General features: G+C 35.9%; 1 protein-coding gene across 1 annotated transcript in view; it reads right to left on the bottom strand.

Moving 5' to 3' along the window:
- TRHDE (thyrotropin releasing hormone degrading enzyme) overlaps window positions 1-16,687 on the bottom strand; it is a 200,187-nt gene extending 183,500 nt beyond the window's left edge. The window contains exons 1-3 of the mRNA XM_039223530.1: window positions 16,468-16,687; window positions 9,298-9,452; window positions 6,454-6,567 (exon numbers count right to left, since the gene is read on the bottom strand). Of these exons, the coding sequence (XP_039079461.1) occupies window positions 6,454-6,567; window positions 9,298-9,452; window positions 16,468-16,687 (489 nt within the window). The remainder of the gene's footprint in view (window positions 1-6,453; window positions 6,568-9,297; window positions 9,453-16,467) is intronic.
- Between the last annotated feature and the right edge of the window lie 5,156 nt (window positions 16,688-21,843).

The following is a 21,843-nucleotide window of genomic DNA, read 5'->3' as shown; positions in this document are numbered from 1 at the left end:
TACAGAAGTATATATAAGGATATATGAAAACTAAGGAATTATGTTTGGTTTTTTCCCTTCCTAAAATATCTTACTTAATAGAACTTGGTCTTCTATTAGAGGCAGTAAATGAAGCAGATTTACATTTTCTGAAACTTAACACACGTTGATAACACAGTTTGATAACAAGCTCTTCAAAAGCTTCCATTTCCCTAACAATTGTGAAGCCAAAGTCTTTATTCTTACACAGGAACCACAAGTGTAAAGAAAACAAAAGTACGAATATATTCTCTCTTCAGTTGTAGAGAATCTTCAAAAATGCATTTGTGCCATAAAACTTCCAAATCAGTTAATGTATTTTAACAATGAACAAATGGCTGCCCAGTCTTATTCATTCTTCTTGTGAAGAGATACACTTAACAGGGCTACTACCCCATCATTAAGATATTTCGTAAAAGGCACAGAATTAGTCCTAAAATGAGAGAAAATGTAAACAGAATTTGTTACTGGAGTAGCCTTAGTGGGAGCTATTTTACCATGTTAGTATAACAGGTACAGTTCCTGTTTTCACTGTTATTCCTGCTAGAAATTCTTAGGATCACTTCAGTCACCACCAGTTAGAATCCAAATCTCTGGCCTGCTTCTTAACAATGACATCCTTTTTGGATTAGTCCAATTTGTACACTAGTTGAGTGTTAGTTTAATCTTCAATGCACTGAGCACATACCTATTAGAACCCCTCCTACTTTTACTCAGAGCTCTGATATGGTGTATGAGACCCGCTACTATTCTCACTGCAGCTCTTACCTTCCCTGCTTACTTTGTTTCTTTATTATAGGCCTATTTTCCACCAATGCCCCAAACTGATCTGATCATTAATGCTAAGGAAAAAGCAACCGTTTCTCCTAGAAGAGAGGGCTATAGTTCCCACTTCTACCCAAAGGAGAAAAAAAATAGTTTTTATTCTTTAAAACCAAAAGTCTCTGTTTTCAGCAGAGAGACAAATGGCTCACAGAAAGGGGAAGGAGGAAAGAGTAAAAGGAAAGCAGGAGAAGAAGTCCATTTTGAAGGCTGTGGTCCCCCAAGAGACCCAGGTAGAGACTGCTTCCACTTTCCTTCTAGTCTTTCGATGTAAATATCACTGCTAAGCTACCGAACAGAATTAAAAAAAACAAAAAACAAAAAAAACAAACCACAACTCCATGGAACTAGTCATAAGAAGCCATTTTTCACATTCAATATGTGTTAGTCATTTGAAAAAAGATATATCATAGCCCAGTTGAAAACAATTGGATCATCTAACTTACTGACTTTGCAGGAGTAGAATATTATATGAGGATTTTGATCAAACACAACTATATGGAAAATCATGAATATATATGTGTGTACATTTATTTGGCATTCAGTATTTATAAAACAAGATTCTAAAATAAATATTTAATTCCCAAGTGATCTATCTCTGAACCCATAGTTCTCCTGGACAAATATGTTTTGATATTGATGAAGTGTAGTACCAATATCCCAACTATTGTTGAAACGTATATTAACTAATTTTGAAAAGCATGCAAAAGCATTTCTCCCTACAGACTAGAGAAATGAAGAGCTGAACAAGTAAAATGTTAACCAAAATCAAGTTTTCTCTCTGCCTTTCTATTTCCCCTCTCTGAATAGCAGAGCGTATATTATTTTTTAGAATGATGAAGCAGTATATCTTTACACTTAAACTAAAAAAAAAAAACATTTTCAGTTCACCAGTGATTGTCTCAACATCTTTTTGAGTAAAAATAAAAGAATATAAAAAGTAAAGATAATTTTATTGCAATGCCTGTTAACTTTAGCAAGCAATTTTTGTTGGAGCACAGTAAAATGATACTGAGTCTAATGGCAGAATTCATTTTTACTATTTTAGTCCTGCCCATGATAGAGACAATTGAGAACATTTTTGAAGGTTTTGGGCAATACACTTTGAGATATCTTTAGTATTTAGTATAATGAAGTTCAGTTGCATGACTCTCTATTAACAGTTATCTTTATGCCCAGGTATGTGTCCTCATAAAAATTTAGGGAGAATTCCCAGAGTGCTGACTTTATCAGCATATAAAGTTATTGGTGTGTGAAGCTCCAGAGAATCCCAATTCATTTAATAAAAGAACACAAACTCATGTTTAATAATCTCATTATAACAGCACATCCTTACAATGCTATATGCAGGAAACTAAAGGACATGCCTACAATATAGATACAAGCTATAATGAAAAGTTGTACAAGCGGCACCTGGGTGGCTCAGTCGGTTGAGCGTCCGACTTCGGTTCAGGTCATGATCTCACAGTTTGTGGGTTTGAGCCCCTCATCAGGCTCTGTGCTGACAGCTCAGAGCCTGGAGCCTGCTTCAGATTGTGTCTCCCTCTCTCTCTGCCCCTCCCCTGATCACACTGTCTCTGTCTCTCAAAAATAAATAAATTGGAAAAAATAAGGTCTGTAAAATAAGGAGTCTCCATAGTAGCATTTTATTATGCATCCTTTTCTTGTACTAAAACTCGTTATCATAGACCTTTTCAAATTAAAGTGATCAAGAATTATTGAAGAACAGTAACTATGTTACATTGAATGCATCTTCCCAATTATTCATTTCCAGGAAACACAGTAAAATTTAATGTGACTACCATCAATATCATACTGTAACTTGATTCTTCCAATAATGTTGTCACTAACAGCCAACTTTGATGAAATAGTGTCAAGCAAAAAGACTACCTGCCCCTGAAGTGTAAAAGACTCTTTAGCCCTGAGCTGAAGAAGTTGCCTCTGATGATCTTGACACATCTGTTTGATAAATGAAACATTATATTAGGCTTATGTTCCTATAGAATAATCCACACTGTCAGTATAGATAAGAATTGATTTGGTGAGACTGGGTCCATATACAAAGATTATAAAAATTATTTTATAATCTACACATAATTGTTATGAATCTAGGGTGTCAAAATAGATGACTGGGATTGGCAACATTAGGGCATCTATACATAAAATCAATGCACTTTTCTAATGGAGCATTTATTTTCCAGGTATGTGATATCCACTCACATTTGTATAGTGGCTCATACATTTCAAAGACCTTGCAAGATAGTTTATCTTCACAAAAATTCTTTGAGCTTGATAAGTCAGAACAATTGCCCCATTTTTCAAATGATAAGAGTCAGAGAAGTGAAACACTTTTCCTGGAATCTGAATTTCCACTTTCTGATCCATTCCCCTGACCTCACATCAAAGGCCCACATCTATGGTAATATGGCTATTTGCAAAATGGTAAACTTGATTAGTTTGTTGGGAACAAAACTATTGTAATAGTTTTTATTCCATGTAGTGTTTCTAATATAAAAACTGATTACTTCTGTATCAGAAACTGGCTATGAACTCCACCACACACACACACACACACACACACACACTCTCTCTCTCTCTCTCTCTCTTTCTCTCTCTCTCTCTCTCTGATTTTACTAAAAATTAAGCACACTAATCTAGGTATACTGGCCTAAATCAGAATAAGAACTTCCTTAACAACGTGATGTAATTCTGAGTTTCTTTATTGCTATTCCATTGAGTATATTGTCATAGCAATCACCCTAGCAAATTGAAATTGTACCTCAGTGCTTCAGACTTAGTGTCTAAAAATGATAAAAGCACTGTTTTTGAGAGAAGAGACAAAAGAGGTCAGCTTCCTGAATTTCTTTACTTCTGACACTAGCCTGATTCTGATTTTTCTATTTTAAGCTAAGCTCTAGCGAAGCCCAAGCCTGCACTCGTAGGTAAGCTTTGTGCATATCGCAATAGTATGAGTTACTGCTGACACAGCCGTCACTCTTTCTCTTTCTAGTATTTCTTCCAATCTTGCTGATGCCATTATGAAAAATAGTGCTGGCACAGCCTTAAAGTCACTTAATATCCTCTTATCTATGGGGCTAATTTATTCTTAAAATGTTGTTTTCAAAGAGGATATTAATGATATATGGAGGAGAAATTTATTTGTAGTTTCTTCTCACAGGCTTTTTGAATTTGGTATACTGAGGTACTCTACAAACCAAATGAAGCTACTAAATAGCAAAAACAACTAAAGATCATAAAGTATGTATAATCTTTACAATCTGATCATAGAGAGACATCATAATAAGAGCTAATCCTCCTCACTTTTGTCCAGTTAATTGTAATGGAGTTTAGTCTTTCCTTTCTTAGTTTAATAAGGTGAGCCTTTTATATCACTGTACCTATGTCATCATTAATACCTGTCTCTTTTTTTTAATGTTTTTAAAATCTTTTTAATGTTTATTTATTTTTGGGGAGAGGCAGAGAGACAGAGCATGAGCAGGAGAGGGGCAGTGAGAGAGAGAGACACAGAATCTGAAACTGACTCCTGGCTCTGAGCTGTCAACACACAGCTTAATGCAGAGCTTGAACTCAGGAGCTATGAGATTATGGCCTTAATCAAAGTCAGATGCTTAACTGACCAAGCCACCCAGGTGCCCCTAATTCCTATCTTTTAATTATAAAATACAGACTTATAAGAAATAAAATCTTGTATCTTACCAACCCAAAGTTTTTATACTTCTGGTTCATCGTCTGTATTCTATTAAGAACAAAGTCCCAGATGGGTTATTTATACTTTATATTGATTTTCAATACCTCTTATAAATATGTTCTCCAGAAGGCCTACATTTATAACTTAACTGATAAAAATGATGAGAGAATACAAAAAAAAAAATTACTCAAAGACAAAATCCAGTATAAAGACATTGAAACTTGGGATATATTGCCATGCTAAAGCCATCAAAAGCTGTCAGGTTTCAGCCCATGTATAATTCTGTTGATTACTTTTTAATCCAAGATGCATTTTTCATAGTGATGAATAGAAGAGATTTTATGATAGATGGCTGAATGAATTTAAAAAAAAGAAAGCTTACCTATATGAGTAGCATGTCACTTGAAATGAGGTCATTTTTAAAATATTGAAACATAATGAAATTATAAATCAGTAACGATCTACAGCATAATAAAAATTAAATGAAAATTTTAAACAAAGTTGGTTGAAAGTCAACTAAGAATCAAGATATTTTGGGGCTATTTGGGGAATATTTTCAAAATCCTTAAACATTTCAATTTCAGAATTTCAGAGTTGTTAAAGGAATAAATAATTATTTTTCTTCAAAGTCCTTTAAAGGCATTTTCAACTTTTTCAATGCCATGATAAAATAGATCAAGTAAGATTTTTAAAATGTATCGTATATGCATACCTACCTAGATATAGAAAGCTAAGTAAAATTATCTCGTTATTTAATAACGAACCATGTTGCTTCTATAAAATAAGGACAAAACTGTGTGAACATAATTAAAACATATCAATATGGTATTACTATTGTCACATTCCCTCTGTGAGACATGTAAGTGATTTTTTAATGCGTCAAAAGTCGGTTGAATTTATGATAGAGAAGTTACGTAATGACTCATACACATCTTCCTATTTCATCATGGTTTAAATACTCCTCAAGTCATATTTATAATTATGGCAGATAGCTAAATAATCACTTATTATTAATAATTTAAATGTCAAAAGAGAGAAGTGTCAAATAAATATATGTTATCACCTATGCTATATCACAGGTGAAATATCAGCTTCTGGAAATTGATGAATGTTAGTCCTTTGTAACTTTTACACAGTATCACTAAAACAAAATTTAAAATTCAAGTTCTAAAACAACATATACCCTGGGTTTCATTTAATAATAATATAGTCACTTACTGATTAATAAAAACATACACAAAATGAAAATCTTATATTAAAAGATATAGAAAAATCACACCTTCCCTCTACTTTTTCTTTTAGGATGTTCTAGAAACATTACAATAGAAGGACAACAAATCCTACTTCAGGTTCAGACCTATGGGTATATTCTTAAAGTACAGGTTTACTGTGCATAACTCTTCATAAGGTTAATGACATCTTAGTAAGTTACTTAAAGTACATCTACAACCATACTGTATTTTATAAATAAGCAAATAAATAAACAAATATTCTTGCTAAGGTTTGTCACAATGAAGAAATAATAAGGTCTCATTCTTCTATATATTGAAGTTTTATATATACTTAAAATATTACATGTTAATTTCTATCACTTTGATTTTAAGGGATGATTTTCCTCTGTTAACAAATACAACAATCTAAAATACATCTATTAAGAAAAGCTGTACCATTTTAAAATCAATTTATAATCAGTCAGACTCTATTCAGTTCTAATAAGTAAAATAGAACTCTTTTCGAGTACTTCAATTTTAATTTTAATTTTAGTTTTGGTCACTTTTTCTTTATTGGACATCTGATTTTTCAGATGGTATTTTCATTCACCTCTAATGATAATATAGGCCCAATGTAACAACAGATCAACCTTTTACTAGGAATTCCAAACAAGTAAAGAAAAATGCACATACCATGTTCCAGCCAGGATAGAGGTAGTCTGTACCAACAAATTCAAAGTAGTGAGCAAAACCTTCTTTCAGCCACACATCTTCCCACCACACAGGAGTCACCAGGTCACCAAACCACTGGAATTGAAAAATGAATGATCATCATAAAAAATCAGATTTATCCCAGAATTATTTTATCTAAAATTAAGTGTATTAAACTACAATAATCATAACTGGAATTCATTCCCCAATTGATTGTGTGATCTTAAAATGTATTTTGGCAAGAGTATCAATTTATTCAACTACTTGGGTGACACTGCTTTTTTTTATAAATTCATTCAGAGAAGAACAAAAATGTAATGATTAAGGAATACAAAAAGAATATTTAAACTGGAGAAGAAAGAACTCAGAAGGAAAAAATTGATGAAGGTTATTTTCAAATATGAAAATATTATAGTATTTAGAATACTACAGTAGAATACTCTTCTACCAGTATGTAGAAGAGAAAAAGACTTGTGGCCCTACAAGGACAAATTAGGACTAATGGACAGAAATCAGGGTTGGTAGATGTCTGCTGAAAATACAGGAGACCCTCTAACTGAATGAGACGGCAAAAGGTGGAACATACTGCCTTAAGTAGTGAGCGACCCAGCACAGGAGGTATTGAAGCATTGCCTTCCAGTAGCACAGGGAACTCAGAGGAGACACTGGCCGATGGAAGGAGCTAAGGTCTTTCATGATGCTTCACACTTGGCTCTCCACGATCTTATGATATCAAGGGGTTGGACCAAAAAAAAATCTCTAAGAAAATTGTTGTTTTAATTAGGTCATGATGCATTAGTCTGAAATCTTTGCTCAGTTTAGCAAAAAGTTAAAGAAATTCTTTTTTTTTCCTTAAGAAAAAAACCAAAAGCATTACATGCCCAGAGCTATTCTAAAGACTGGATTTGATGATGAAAAGTCAGAAAGTATCCCTTCTCATGCAGCTGGTGCTTCATTATAGAGGCAGGGGGGATGAGGTAAGATACAAAATAAAAAATATATAAGTAAACGAACAACACAATTTCAGATCCTAATAAAGTGTGATAGCAATGGAGAAGAAGCCACTTTAGATTGTAAAAGCAAAAATATTCTCTCCAAGCCAGTGACATTTGAGCTCAGACTGTAATGATATGAATGAGCCAGCCTTGAGAAAACCTTGGTAAGAAGTGTAAGCAGCATTTAGTATGAAGACCCTAAGTGGGAATGAGATATTTAAGAAACAGAAGGAGAAGGCGGGCATTATCAGATCAGGTACAGCTTTAGGAGCTCTGGTAAAGAGCTTCGTGACTGAATGTTTCAATATTATAATACAGTGTCAGTTACTCAAGAGGATCTCTAATTGAAAAACAAATAAGAAATAACATTGGATATGTTGATGATCATAATGTAATTTTTATTCTTGATCAAAATGCGTATTTCTCCTCTAAATTGAAAGCCCGTTTTAAGAACTGTGACAATACATAGGTACGGAGAGAGGGTAATGTAGAAAATAATTTGGTAATGATAGTGGAAATTCTGTGTTTCTCCCAGCTTCTGGTCCATTTCCTCACGGCAAGTAACCTGAGGTGCTACTAAGCTATAATAAGAAAGTAATTCAGAGTATGAAACAAATGAAATCTAATTCTAAGAACAAAGATAACATCATCAATGTGCTCTTATTCCAACAGAACTATATAAGTAATTTTTTCTAGGAATGTGCAAAAAGGAAACCCCTCATGCCTCCAAGAATTATATTTCACTGGAAACCATTCTCTTTAACACAGTTGAGGAAACCTGATTATCGGTGCAATGGATCTGCTTAAGTCTCTGAGGCAAGGAACACACGCCCAACTTGGGCAGCATGACAGGTACAAACATCTTACAGGTTCATTTTCAAAAGGGTGGCATTGAGGTAAATGGTCATATATCATGAAGTCAGTGTTCACATATTAGCATTTAGCAGTTCACCTTCTCCCACTGGCAGCATTTTTCACATAGTTCCTTCTTAAGTTTTCCTCTCTTTTTAAAAATATTTTGGGTTTATAACAAATGGAAGCCATACAGTATCACAATGAGATGTCCAGTGTTTTAACTTAAAACTATCCATAGTTACCAGGACAGGTATTGCTTTCTATTAGCATGAACATTTATTTCCAATTTTTTTTTTTTACTAGAATCAAGATTCGAATAAGCATTGCCAAGTCTCCATAATACCTTCCCCTCATTGTAAGACAGTGCATAAAATCAAAATGAAATTAATTTTATCTCAGCTCCACTACAAAGTTGGCTAATTTACATATGAATTTCTAAACATGCCAAGACAAAAAAATATCAATCATTTGAGAACAAAGAGTCTATGGCTGAGTTAGTGAAAGACTTCCTAAGTGTCTGCGTGATGGGAAAAAGGGAATAACAAATTGATTTCAGCAAAAGCAAATTTTGACACGTACACAAAACTCGGCTGCATCTCGCAGCAGTGCAATAAATCACTGCCACCACTGCACTTACCATATATACACACCAATAATCACAAGAAAATAAAGCAAGTTGACAAGGAATCGTGACTGGTTAGGGTCTCCAAAGAGGCTGCCGGGTGGCAGTGCCATCTCACTCCCCAACTAAACTGAATGACAGTTGTTTGTTCAATACAATCAGTGTCTTTTCTTTTGTTTATGCTGTCATCTGAGAAAAATGACATATTATCCAAAAAGAACTACACAGTGCTCTCCATATAATTAAAACTTAATTGGGAGGATAATAATTTAGCTCCTCATCTAAGTATTTGAAAATCATTCTGCAGTCTCAATAGTTTGCAATTATACTTACACCTGATCCTTTTTCTCATACCTGGTGACATATCTCATGAACAATGACCATGGTGACATCCAGTAAATAAGAAATAGATGAAACACTGGGATCCAGCAGTATTCTTTGTTCCACAAAAATACTTAGTCCCCAGTTCTCCATAGCAGCGTACGGGTGCTTAGGCACAGCTAAAAGATCTAGAAATAGAATAAAACAGTTCCAAAGGCTTTAACAAACATACTGGATTCTAAACTCATATCCTAAAAAAGTCCAGAAATCCTAATGAAAAGGAATATTTGCTCTTTCTCAGTAATTTTTTTTTTCTAAATTAAACTACCTGCCATTTCTACATGACAGTAGAAATATAGGCTATCACTGTAAACGTTGGCCATATCCATTCATCACAGTTCATTTTCAGACCCAGTGCTGGAGGAGGCTGGAAGTATCGGCACCATTATTGATGAGCCCATCCTAATAAGTTTCAGGAAGTCAAGGAAACCAAATGCAGCAGAAATCTACAGAGTCAAAAGGCATCGTTCCTTCCAATGAAAATATATTCAGCTCAACGCAGTGAATACTGTACTCTGAGTCTTACCCCAAATTTTTTTGAGAGGAAACATCTTGGATCCATTTAAAGATGTGACCTGTCATTTTTCTAATTGCTGAGATTCTCCTTTCTTTTTTGAGTTCTGTTTAAAATAAAATATTATGTGCAAATACAGCTTATAGAGGAAACTATTAATAGTGGACGTAGTGGCAAAAGGACTAGTGAGGGAACCCGTAGGCTTTGGTTCTGGTCCTGCTCTGCACCATTAACTAGACCTATGACATCGGTAAATCACTTAATTTCTCGAGACCACAATTCCCTCACCTATAAAATAAGGTTATTAGCCTTCATTATCTCTAAAATCCCTTCCAGCTCCAAAAATCTATGATTAGATGATTCTAAGATATGTGCTTATTTTAATAGGCTGCAGAGGTATTATCAACTTCTGGTTAAGGTGACACAATAAGTTCATGCTTTGATGTACTCCCTCGGCTCCAAACACACAGCAATGATAAATAAAATATTAAACGAAGAACCTAAAAAAATATCTCCAGGCTTAAAAATAAACCTCTTCGTGGATCAAAAATGGTACAGAAATGCAAAGCAGTGATTGCATGAGAAGCCACAGTCCTGCTGGGCTCCGGCCCCAGGGGCAGGCAGTGGCAGCTGGGAATTGGCTCTAGCAGGATCGGCCAGAGCCAAAGGGACCTAAGCCAAGCTGCCTGCATGATGCCAGGGGTTGAGGTAGGGTATGCATGCTCAGAAGGGCTGTAAATAGCTGATGCTCACTGCTTCTTGGGAAAGTTAGCAAGTGGCAGAGTAAAGATTCGAACCCAGGCAGGCTGACTCCAGGGCCTTGCTTTTAACCACAATGATGCAGTATTTGCAGTCTCTGACCCCAAAGTTCCACTTCCCAATAATCTAGAGTAATTCCCTAGGATGCCAATAAAAAAACATGGTTCAAGAATGTTTGCTGCAGTATTGTTTTTAAGAGTGAAAAGGGAAAACTAAATGCCTTTCACCAAGATAGTGGGCAAAGAATTAAAATAATTAATAGAAAGGAATCCTACACAACAACTGAAATGAACGAGCTTACCACTAGATCTTATGCTATATAAATCAACATGGATAACTGAAAAACATAATGTTGAGGGAACAAGTAAGGTGTAAAATGACCCTTGCCATAAACTACTTACAAATAAGCAGAATAAATACCGTATGTTGTAAATGGACACTCTCACATGTACACACATACCCAGACAGACAGTAGTAAAATGCACATACAATCACAAACGTATATGAATGATAAACACCAAAGTCAGAATCATGATTGCTTCAGGAAATAAAGTAGGAAAAGGGAATGAGGAATGGTCTTTTAGGTTCCTGGACCCCATTTCAACCTTGGGTTGGGGAGGATTCCCACACCACCAAGCAATTTTGGACACTAAGATATATGAGAATTTAACTCCATTCTGCCACTGTCTACCCAGAGATAGCATCAGATTCCAGAAGTTAAGGGTATAGTCCTACAAGATTGTCCTTTACCTCCGCTTAAGTTGCCAGTCCCAAGCCCAGGTTGTCACCTGTACTTCTGACTGACTGAGGTTCCCATGACTTCTTAAGTTCTGATTAATTTGCTAGAGAGGTACAGAGAACTCAGAGAAACATTTTTACTTACTAAATTACTGGTTTATAATAAAAGGCTATAACTCAGAAACAACCAGATTGAAGAGATACATAAAGCAAGGTATGAGAAAAGGGTCTGAAGCTTCCATGCCCTCTTAGAGTACACCATTCTCCCCAATTCTCTACCTGATCACTACCAGGAAGTTCTATGTTAATGCTTGGGGTTTTTTACAGAGACATAATTTACATAGACATAATTGACCAAATCATTGGCCTTTGATGATGGACCTCAAACTCCAGCCCTTCTCTTCTCCCAGGAGGAAGTTAATGGGTAGGGCTAAAAGTTCCAACTAGCTAATCATGGGGTTGGCTCCCTGGAGACCAGACTCCATCCTTAGGTTTTAAATGTTACTCATTAACATAACAAAGACTCTAATATTAACAAATGTTAACATAACAAAGACTCTCAACCCTTAGGAAATTCCAAGGGTTTTGGAAACTCTAAACCAAAAACCTTGTAGGAAGACCAAATATATTTGAGAAATGTATGTCAAATATATATGAGAAATGCATATTTGATCATTCAGTTAACCAAATAGTATTTCTTATAAATCACAGTATTGCAGATGTCTACAAAAGGGATTTCCAATCTATTCGTAATATTATTTTTTTAAAGCAAGTGATAGGTGCATGGATATTATTTATAATATTGATTCTTTTCTGTATGCTTTAAATATTTCACAATAAGAAAAAGAATAAAATGGTCAGCAGTCTTATAGTTGATTGTCATTTATTCATCATTTCAATGAACATCTTCTCATCATTTGCCGTGTCCTTAAGTCTAAGTTGTATATTAAAATAAATCAATATGATCCCTGTATCCACTACATTTTAATCCAAGAATGGAGACATGACAGCATAATCTGAGAAACAGAGAATAAAAAGTTCTATGAAAGAGAGAGAAAACAACTAGTTGGAGAGGTTCTTGAAAGAGTTAGTATTTGAGTGGGACATCAAAAGACAAACAGGATTTCAACAGGCAGTCAGAGGTACTCTATGCATTCACTGATGCATAGAACATTAACATCTTCTGCTCAATACAAGAACTGTTCTGTCCTTCAAGCTCCTTGCTGCCTGCTCTAATGGCACTTATATTCATATGTAGGTGTGTGCAGGAAGAGGAGGTCAATTAACAAATAGTAAATGAACAAAAGAAATTTAGTGAACGTTAAGCTCTACAAAGAAAATACAATAGAGTAAGACAGTGATTGACCGATGGGGTTAGTGTAGCATGGTGAAGATCGAACTCTGAAAGTTATCACATTTCACCTGAGGTGTGAATGAAGGTAGAAGCCAGCTATCCAGAGACTTGTAGAACATTTCTTGTGTTTTAAGAAGAAACACAAATGTAAGCATTCTAAGGAGGAAATGAGACGAATATATTGGACAAAGAGAAAGAAGTTCAGTACAGCTGAAGGGTGTAAAGGAGAGGAACAAACTGCAAACATATAACAAATAGATGTTCTTCTACTTAAGATTTTAACTTGAGACCTTCCCTAAATGTGACCAAACTAGGCAACAAAACAGCACTGCATCAGCTCTGCCACCAGCAGTGGCCATAGCAGTAACACTTCTGGTGTCATTTACTTGAAGGAACACATGGATTTATGAATGATCCTTTGGAATAATGCCTGTTGAAAACAGAGGCATTTCTATATGCTGGAGTTCTCCAAGAGTTGAAAGTAGTCGGGTCCCCAAAAGTAAGTGAGCAGATCAGGCCACAGACTGGAATTTGGGTTGGCTTAAATGGTACAGAAAGAAGATTCCAGACATGAGCCAGACGCAGAGTCTAGGATTTATAGTAAAGAGGAAGGTACACTTAGGGGGCAGTCATCAGACAGCAAATGCCTAACTAGTAGTCCATGTGAGTACCGTGAGGGGCCAGTGAAAGGCTGGTGCCAAAGACCCCAGCACTGGTGACCTCAACAGGCAGATGGTTCCCATTGGTTTCCAGAGGTCTGAGGGCACAGAAGTTGGACCTGGTAATGAGACTGTACAACAACCACACAGGAATTCTTGAACAAATGGAGCTAGACTCAGAAAAAGTGATTGGGGACAAAGTAAGACACAGAAGGATCAGGAATAGGAGTCAGCTTCTCAGACACAGAAAGGTTTTATAATATAGGGAATTATAATATAATATATAATTTATATCTATATAAACACTGATACACAAATGTTCCTAAAAGTTTAAATTCCAATAGCTAAAAACTAGAAATAAATGTCTATCCGCAGGTGAATGGATAAAGTGCAGTATATCCACACAACAAAATGCCATTCGGCAATAAAAAGAACTATCAATACATGTAGCAAAGGTGAATCCCAAAATAGTTATGCTGAGTAAAAATGAAGAATAGATATATGTAGCATTGCTCATACATTTATATGAAATTCTAGACAATGGAAAACTAATGTATAGTGTCAAAAAGCAGACCAGCGGTTTCCTGGGAAGAAAATGGGAGGTGTTAAGATTGCAACAGGAAAGTTTTGGAAGTAAAGGATATGCTCATTGGGTTGATGATTTCATGGGTATATACATATCTTAAAACATCAAGCTGTACACTTCAAATATGTGCAGTTTACTGCACGTCAGTAAAACTCAAACTGTTTAAAAGAAAGTACCTTCATGAAATGAAATATTCTTCTGCTTAACTTTGAAGTTGTTAAGATGTATTCACAATGAATTATATTATTTCAATTTTTGCAAAAATAAATTTGTCATGAGGCTATATCCATTAAAATGTGCAACATCCTCTTTAATATGCCTTGAAAACAGAAGAAAATTCAAGTGTTTCAGAATCTAATTTACTTGGAAATTCAAAGAAATTCCAGGATAAAATTATGCATAGTACTCTGTTTCCAATTAATCACTACAGTTTTGAAAACTATAGGCAGATAGCAAATATTCATATAATACTAGTGAATGCAATTACATAAATTAACATAAAGATCTGACTTTCTCTGCTTGCTCTCTTCAATTCTCTATAATTTGCCTTCTACCTTTAACACTGTGTTGCAACAGTTCTTACTAACTAAAATTACAAAATCTCATGGAGACTTCTCAGTTCTTACTTGTTTGATATTGCAGAGAATTATCATAGTGTTGATTAGAATCTGTCATAATTAGATATCCTTGTTTCTCCTCCACTTTTGAGATTAGCCTATGTTCTTGGTGTTGGTTTGTTTTGTCTTTTTATTTTCTGGTCATCCTTGGACTTTTGAAAATCAAAGTTCCTAGGATTTCCATCTGTAAATTTTTTTGTTATTGTGTAATGCATTCTACTAGTTTTCTTTGAGTGTTCTCACCGACTCCAATGTCTTCTGTCACCTCCCACAGGCCCAAAAGCTTTCTTTGAGCTCCAGAGGAAACTAGGAAGCACCTTTGTGGTAGACTGGTATTTGATACCCCGCAGTGTACCATTCCTTCTGGAATAGACCCCTCCCATTAATCTGGCTTAAACCTAAAGATAACCTTGCAACTATCCCTTCTGCTCTCTAAAGGGAAGCTAATCTCCATGAAAATGTCCTATGACCCTGATAATACTATGCTAAGAGGAACACTGAAACTATGTGAAAAGGTCCAAAGAATCACAAACAGGGTCTAATAATACATGCAAATCAAGATACAGTCTCCAGCATTAGTGGCAGTGTTCTGATGTATAGCTTTGTAAATATCTCCACTAATGTACTTTAAATTATTAAATAACCACTAGCAAAAAAAAGTGTTCAATATCAGGCCTCTCCTCTATGCCACAGTCAGATTATGGGCTCACAGATGATCATCAGTTGTCATCTAGAATAAGATGTATTGGTCTTAGCTCTGGGCATATTCAAGCCTTGGCTCTAGTCTAGTATCCTTCACCTCAGATACTTTCTACCACAAGATCAAATTCAAACTCCATGTTCTAAAGTAAAAGGAGTAGAGGAGATACCATGTGAAATATGACCTCTAAATATTTGTCCATTGTCTTGCTCTCTCTTGACATTTTCTCTTTTGCCTAAGCCAGACTCCCTAAAATCTTGGCTCTCCTCAGCAATATTTCTTTACCAGCTGATTTCTGCCTTCCATTGTCCACACCCAAATTTGCCAACTCATTTTTCATTTGCCATCCATTTATTTATCTAAATATTTTAAGAGTCATAGAGAGTCCCTGCTAAAGATCAGAACCCCCAAAGGCCCAGACTTCAAACTTGAGTCCAGAAATGGATAGAAACTTCTGGAAGATAAGAGGTTAAATACCAAAGAAGCTCAATGAGCATCACCTGGGGAGCCAATCCCTCCAGACCTAAGCAGAGGACACAGCTGCTGCCAAGCCAGGACTATGAGCAGAGGATGTGGTTCCTTCCTTACAGAGCAGCACCGATCCCTGGTTGGAGGTGAGATTTTCTGCTCAGAAAATCTAAACTGCCAGACATTAATCCCAGAAGTTTTGGTCTCACAATAGGGAGAAAATCCATAAGACTTTCTCATGGGAGTAACTAATCTTTATTTTCCCTGTACCTGCAGTATATTTCCTTCATTCATCCATTCACAAAGTTTATTGAGTTCTTACTCTGCCTCGGGAGAGGGGTCTAACAGTGATCTGGCTCCCTTGGAGTTCATATTCTAGCTTCAGGGCTAGAGGTGGGGTAGGGAGACAAAAAATACTCAGATAAATAAATAAACAAACATAGGAGATTAGGATTGGCACTATGATGAAAATAGTACAGGAGATGTTAAAGATTAATGGGGTTAAGGGGAGGGATACTTCCTGGTCAGAGTGAGTGATCAAGGAAACCCTCTCTGGGAAGACAACATCTAAGCTGGAACACCAATCCAGTCGAACTTTACCTCCATAAAGGCAGGTCATTTTTTAATTTCATTTGCTGCATTTCTAGAGCCTAGCACAGTGCCTAGAACATGGCTGATGTTCTAGAAGTTGTTGCAAGATAAATGAAAATTTTCCTCATTTTGACAAGTCATGCTGAATAGAGCCTACAACTTGTTTTGCTGGTATTACAAACCAGATACAGAACCATTATCGACATCCATCCAAAAAGAGCATTAAATTCTGTAGTTCTGATGAGCAGCCCTGTGGTTCTCTGCCATGTGAAGTGCTGTGCTGCTCCTTTAAACTCCACCAAGGAGCACTCAGATGCCCTTCTTCCAGGTTCACAGAAGCATTCTAGCTCCGCCCTGGTCCTTCCACCCAAATCCATTTTGCTCTCAAATCCTCAACTTCCGGGCCAGGCAGCTCAGTCAGTTAAGTGCCTCACTCTTGACTGAGGTTCAGGTCATGATCCCAGGGTCATGAGATCTAGCCTCAATTGGGGCTCCATGCTAAGTGTGGATTCTCTCATTCTCTCCCTCTGCCCCTCCCTGTCACACTTACATGCACATTGTCATTCTCTCACCCTCTCTCTCTCTCTCTCACAAAAACAAAAACAAAACAAAAAACACAGAAAACAACTTCTGACCTACCCCCTCCTCCTGTGTCCTGCTTCATGTCACCCTTTAAATTGCACCTCCAATACTGTCTTCCAAGTCTACCTTAGCAGCATCTCAATCCCAGTGCCAAGTTATCTGTTCAGCTCTGCTGTCCAGGCCTTCTTGGTAGAAAGCAGTGAACACAATAGTTAAACATCAGAGCTGTGGAGTCCACATTGTCTGGGATCCAAACCCTCGTTTAATGTTTACTAGCTGTAGGGCTTGGAACAAATTGTTTAATTTCTCCCAGTTTCCATTTTCTCATTGATAAAATAGGGATATTAATGGTAGCTTCCTTGTAGGTTGTTGTGAAGAGTCAATGAGATGGTCCATGTAAAGCACTTAGTCTTAAGTACAGAACATGATAAATCACTAGTGCTGTCACTAGTTGGGATCTTTCCAGTTCATCCCCACTTTGGGGAATTGAATGCATCACAGGATTTAGCTTAGAAGAGGAGGAACCTTTTCTCTGAACAAAGATGAAGAGTGGGGTACTCAGTTACATCAGGCATTTTAATTTCTGAATTGAGGTTTTATGTTATGATGTAAAGCAATATAGGACCTATCTATCTAAGAATGAGTAAACAAAAGAAAACAAACTGCATCATAGGACATTTCTATATTTTCATTCAGAGGTGCTAAATAAGTTTTAAAGGTATAGCAGGTAAAAACAAATGTAATATTTTAATTATGCCGTTACTATAGCACTTGCTTAAGATATATTTATATATGCATTTATGCTTAAGTAAAAAATAAAACTTGCTCTGACCATTACCATATGTGACTAGTAGAAATATAAGTTGCCTTTGATATAGTAACATATGATATATATGATATAGTAACAAGATGAAATTCATAGAAGTCCCCTATTACTGGTATTATAGAATGAGACCAACTTTTTTTCTTCTTTCCAAGAGCACAGTCTGAAGCTTTGTTTGTTTGTTTGTTTCTTTGTTTTTTATTCACGAACTAGTCAGGTTCTGAATGGCTGTTTTTAAGTTCACTTGACAAAGAGGAGGACAAAATGTATCCTTGGATACATTTCCAGCAAATTTAAGAGTGAATCAGCCCTTCAGAGCTGAACACAAAAAGCACTTTCTCCTAATGGACTTTCTCTTTTTTTAGTGTTTATTTATTTACCTATGTTGAGAGAGAGAAAGAGAGTGCATGTGAGGGGAGGAGGGGCAGAGAGAGGGAGAGGCAGAATCCTAAGGAGGCTTTGAGCTGAGCCCCAAATGAGGGTCCATTTCACAGTTGTGAGATCATGACCTAAACAGAAATCAAGAGTTCAACACTCAACCGTCTGAGCCATCCAGGTGCCCCTCTCCTGATGGACTTTCTGTTGAGGCATCTTTCTATCAAAAAAGAGGCTAGTTTCAGCTATACATTTTGGCCTATAGCAGAATTTTCATCATTACCAGTTGTATTCACAAGCCTAGCATTTACATTTTCAAATTCCTAGCATTCTCTCAAAGTAGCATTAGGCCATAATATGCAGTTTTGCTGATCCTCCTGCCACATATTCAGAAGATTTTTTTTTACATTTCTGCAATCACTTTTTCTCGACACTCATGATTACTGTCAATTGCAAAGGAATGCTTTTCATGTGTTGCCTAATTTCCTCTTCCCTTGAAAAAGAATTTCTATGTCAAAGGACTTATCCTATATGCACAAGGAACATTTGTCATTTTCTCACCCATTTAATTTTTAAAATTAGCTCTACTTTAATTTCCATCATCATATGTTGCATCTTCTTTCAAGCACTTTCGAAACTCATGGTCTTTGCTTTAATGGACATGATTAGGCATAAACATCAAACACACGCTGAATGACCCCTATCTTCATCATTTGGTAACAGGCGAAATTGACTGATGCTTGTTATGTAACAAAGCCTTGCTGTTATCTAAGAGAATGTAGGTTGAAAGTAACGGTTTCTCTCTATTAAGGCTTCATTTATGATGCATTTTCATTTATTCCTAAAATACTTATTCATTACCTATTACAGGCCAGACTGATCCGAGCACTGGATATATAAACCTTGAACAATAAAGATACAGTCCCATTAAACCCTCATGAGGCTTAAAAACCAATGGGGGATACAATCAAGTTAAAAAGTATATACATTATAGACATATAGGAAGGAAAGTGCAGAACAGTGCATTTGCTAGAATGAATACCAGGAATAATGGATGCAGCACAGAGCAGAGATTAAGAACATGGGCTCTGAAGCCAGCCAGCCTAGGTTCAAACTCAATTCTGCTACTTAATGAGGCATGTTACTTATCATTTCTGTCCCTCATTTTCTTTACCTGTAAAGTGGAGATGATTATAACTGCAACTATTTCACAGGGTTACTGTGAGGGCTATTGTTGGAACACAATTCTCAAGGGTCTCTCACATTTCTGTATGTCTCATGAACACAGAACTGACTGTTTTTTGTTCCAGACTATCGTTTTAAGAATATCTGTACAGCAAAAAGAAAAAAAAAAGTGTCCTCTCCATAGCAAAGGACAGGCATATATACCATCATTTATAAAATAATCAGGTCCCATAGGCTCAAGGTTCCTCATCTGTAACATAATCCAATGTACATGGAGGTATCACATGCCCCTCGCATTGCTCTTGGGAATTGGGGCTCAGGGAAATGAACACAAAAAATGCTGAATCTCTGTCTACTGCTATAGCTAGAGGAGTAAAGGCTTTTATCTCTAACCCAGGAATTTCATGTCTCTGCAAGCATTCATGAAATAATGTCAGGTGACCTGTCAGATTTGCAGATAGGGTAAGGTAAAATCTCAGACTCCTCACAGTTCTTGACACAGTTCTTGACAATACATGTGAGGTGTTTAGAATAGTACCTAGAAAATGGTTAAGTTCTCAATGGCTGTTAGATATTCTGATAGACAGAAAAATGCCCCTCCAAAGATGTCCATGGTCTCATTCCCAGAACCTGTGAATATATTAGATTCCTTGGCAAAAAGAAACTGAGGTGCAAATAAAATTAACATTGCTAGTTAGCTAGCTTTAAAATGGGAAAGTAACCTAGGTGATCCAGGTGCACCCAGTGTAATAGCAAGGATCCCCAAAAGTGAAAGCAGGAGACACAAGAATTCATGTCAGAGTGATACCATATGAGAAAGTCTCTGGAGGCCATTGCTGGCTTTGAAGACGGAAGGGGGTTATGAGCCAGCGAATGCAAACAGCCTCTACTAATTAGAGAAGGTGAGAAATTTTAGAGATTCCCCACTTCTAAAGCCTTCAGTGAAAGCAGTTTAATCCAATTTCCAACCTACAGAACTGTAAGATGATAAATTTGCATTGTTTTAAGGTACTAAAGATGTGGCAATTTATTACACCATCAAGAAGAAACTAATAGAGTATCACTATCATCATCATCATCACCTTTATCATTATTATATTGATAAATATACTATATTACTATATATAATATACATAATAATTACTATATATTATACTGATAAATATATTATATATATTTACATATATATAAAATAAAAAATCAGGTCATCATTTCATGTTCATGAGTTTGGGCCCTGAGTCAGGCTCTGGGCTGAGCATGGAGCTTGCTTGAGATTCTCTCTCCCTTACCTTCTGCCCCTCTCCTATTTGCTGGAATGCATGCACTTTCTCTCAAGATAAATTTAAAAATTACAAAAAATAATTTGAAAACTTAAAACAGGCAGAGGAAGGGGAAATTAGAGCAGGACACATAAAGGGTATTAACAGGCACTGTAAACCAGAAGAGTATGACATTGTATCATTCCAGCATAGTGAACCACCCAAATGGAGGAAAGAGTAGACACTATCCATGAGTATTTTAGATAAATTTAGGTTAAATTTATAAAGCACAGCTGTTATATATTAATATAATTAAATATTAATTAATTAAATATTAATGCTTAAATAATACTAGCTTACTATTCAATATCTTTCTCAGAAGATTATCAAAATGAACATTTTGTTTGATGTATACAACCTTTTACACAAATATAACACAAAGTCTAATCACACGTGTTAGCACCATCATCTGAAGGGGAAAAAAATATAATACTATATGAAAGGCTCTTGTTAATCAGTTATTTATTGAGGGTTAGTTGCCGGAGTGGGCCCATCCCACAGCGTGCAACTCAGGAGTCTTTCTTGTTTCAAAAGTAAGGTAGCTGGGAGTCATTTCAGAGGTTTGGATAGCTCTTTGACACTCTTTAATTGACAGATTCACATTTCCAGCAGAAAAGAGATAAAAATAGTACTATTTATAAATGAGCATTCTTAACTCTTGAAACTTGGAGTTGTCAGTAAAATGTATTTTCAAATTCACATGCACTTTAACAGCCTGAGTACAAAGTGGTTACCTCTAAAAGAAATTATTTACATAGGTCTGGTAAAGTGGAAACAAAGATTCATTGTGCCTTAAAGCCAGTTCCTCTTAGCATAAACTGTACTAGTAGTACACACAATATTCAATTAAAAAAACAAACATATAATTCAAAGGAACCAATGTTGGATTCTAGCTTAAAACTGTCAAGCTTTAATTTCAAGCAAAATCAAATATTTGTTGAAGCCCCTGAGGAAAAAAAGTCATTGAAGCCCCATAGTTGTTGATTTTTTTATCACTTATTGTAGTATAAAGTATTACCTGATATTAACTGGCATCTAAACAATGGATGCATTTTCAGAGAGCTGATAGTATAAACGGGAAATACCAAAATTCATTGTGAATTTAAAGGTTCCTAGGGAAATCTCCTATGCTACTTGGGGTAATGAAGGCAGAAGAAAAAGGAAGGAAGATATAGTTTAAAAAATAGCACAATTATAGAAACAGAAAACGTGGAAACACTATGTTACTTTGCTAAATTTTAACACTGAC

The sequence above is a fragment of the Hyaena hyaena genome, unplaced genomic scaffold (genome assembly GCF_003009895.1).
Source record: "Hyaena hyaena isolate Hyena2069 unplaced genomic scaffold, ASM300989v1 scaffold_1364, whole genome shotgun sequence".
Classification (NCBI taxonomy): Eukaryota; Metazoa; Chordata; class Mammalia; order Carnivora; family Hyaenidae; genus Hyaena; species Hyaena hyaena.
This window is presented reverse-complemented; position numbering and strand designations above follow the sequence as displayed.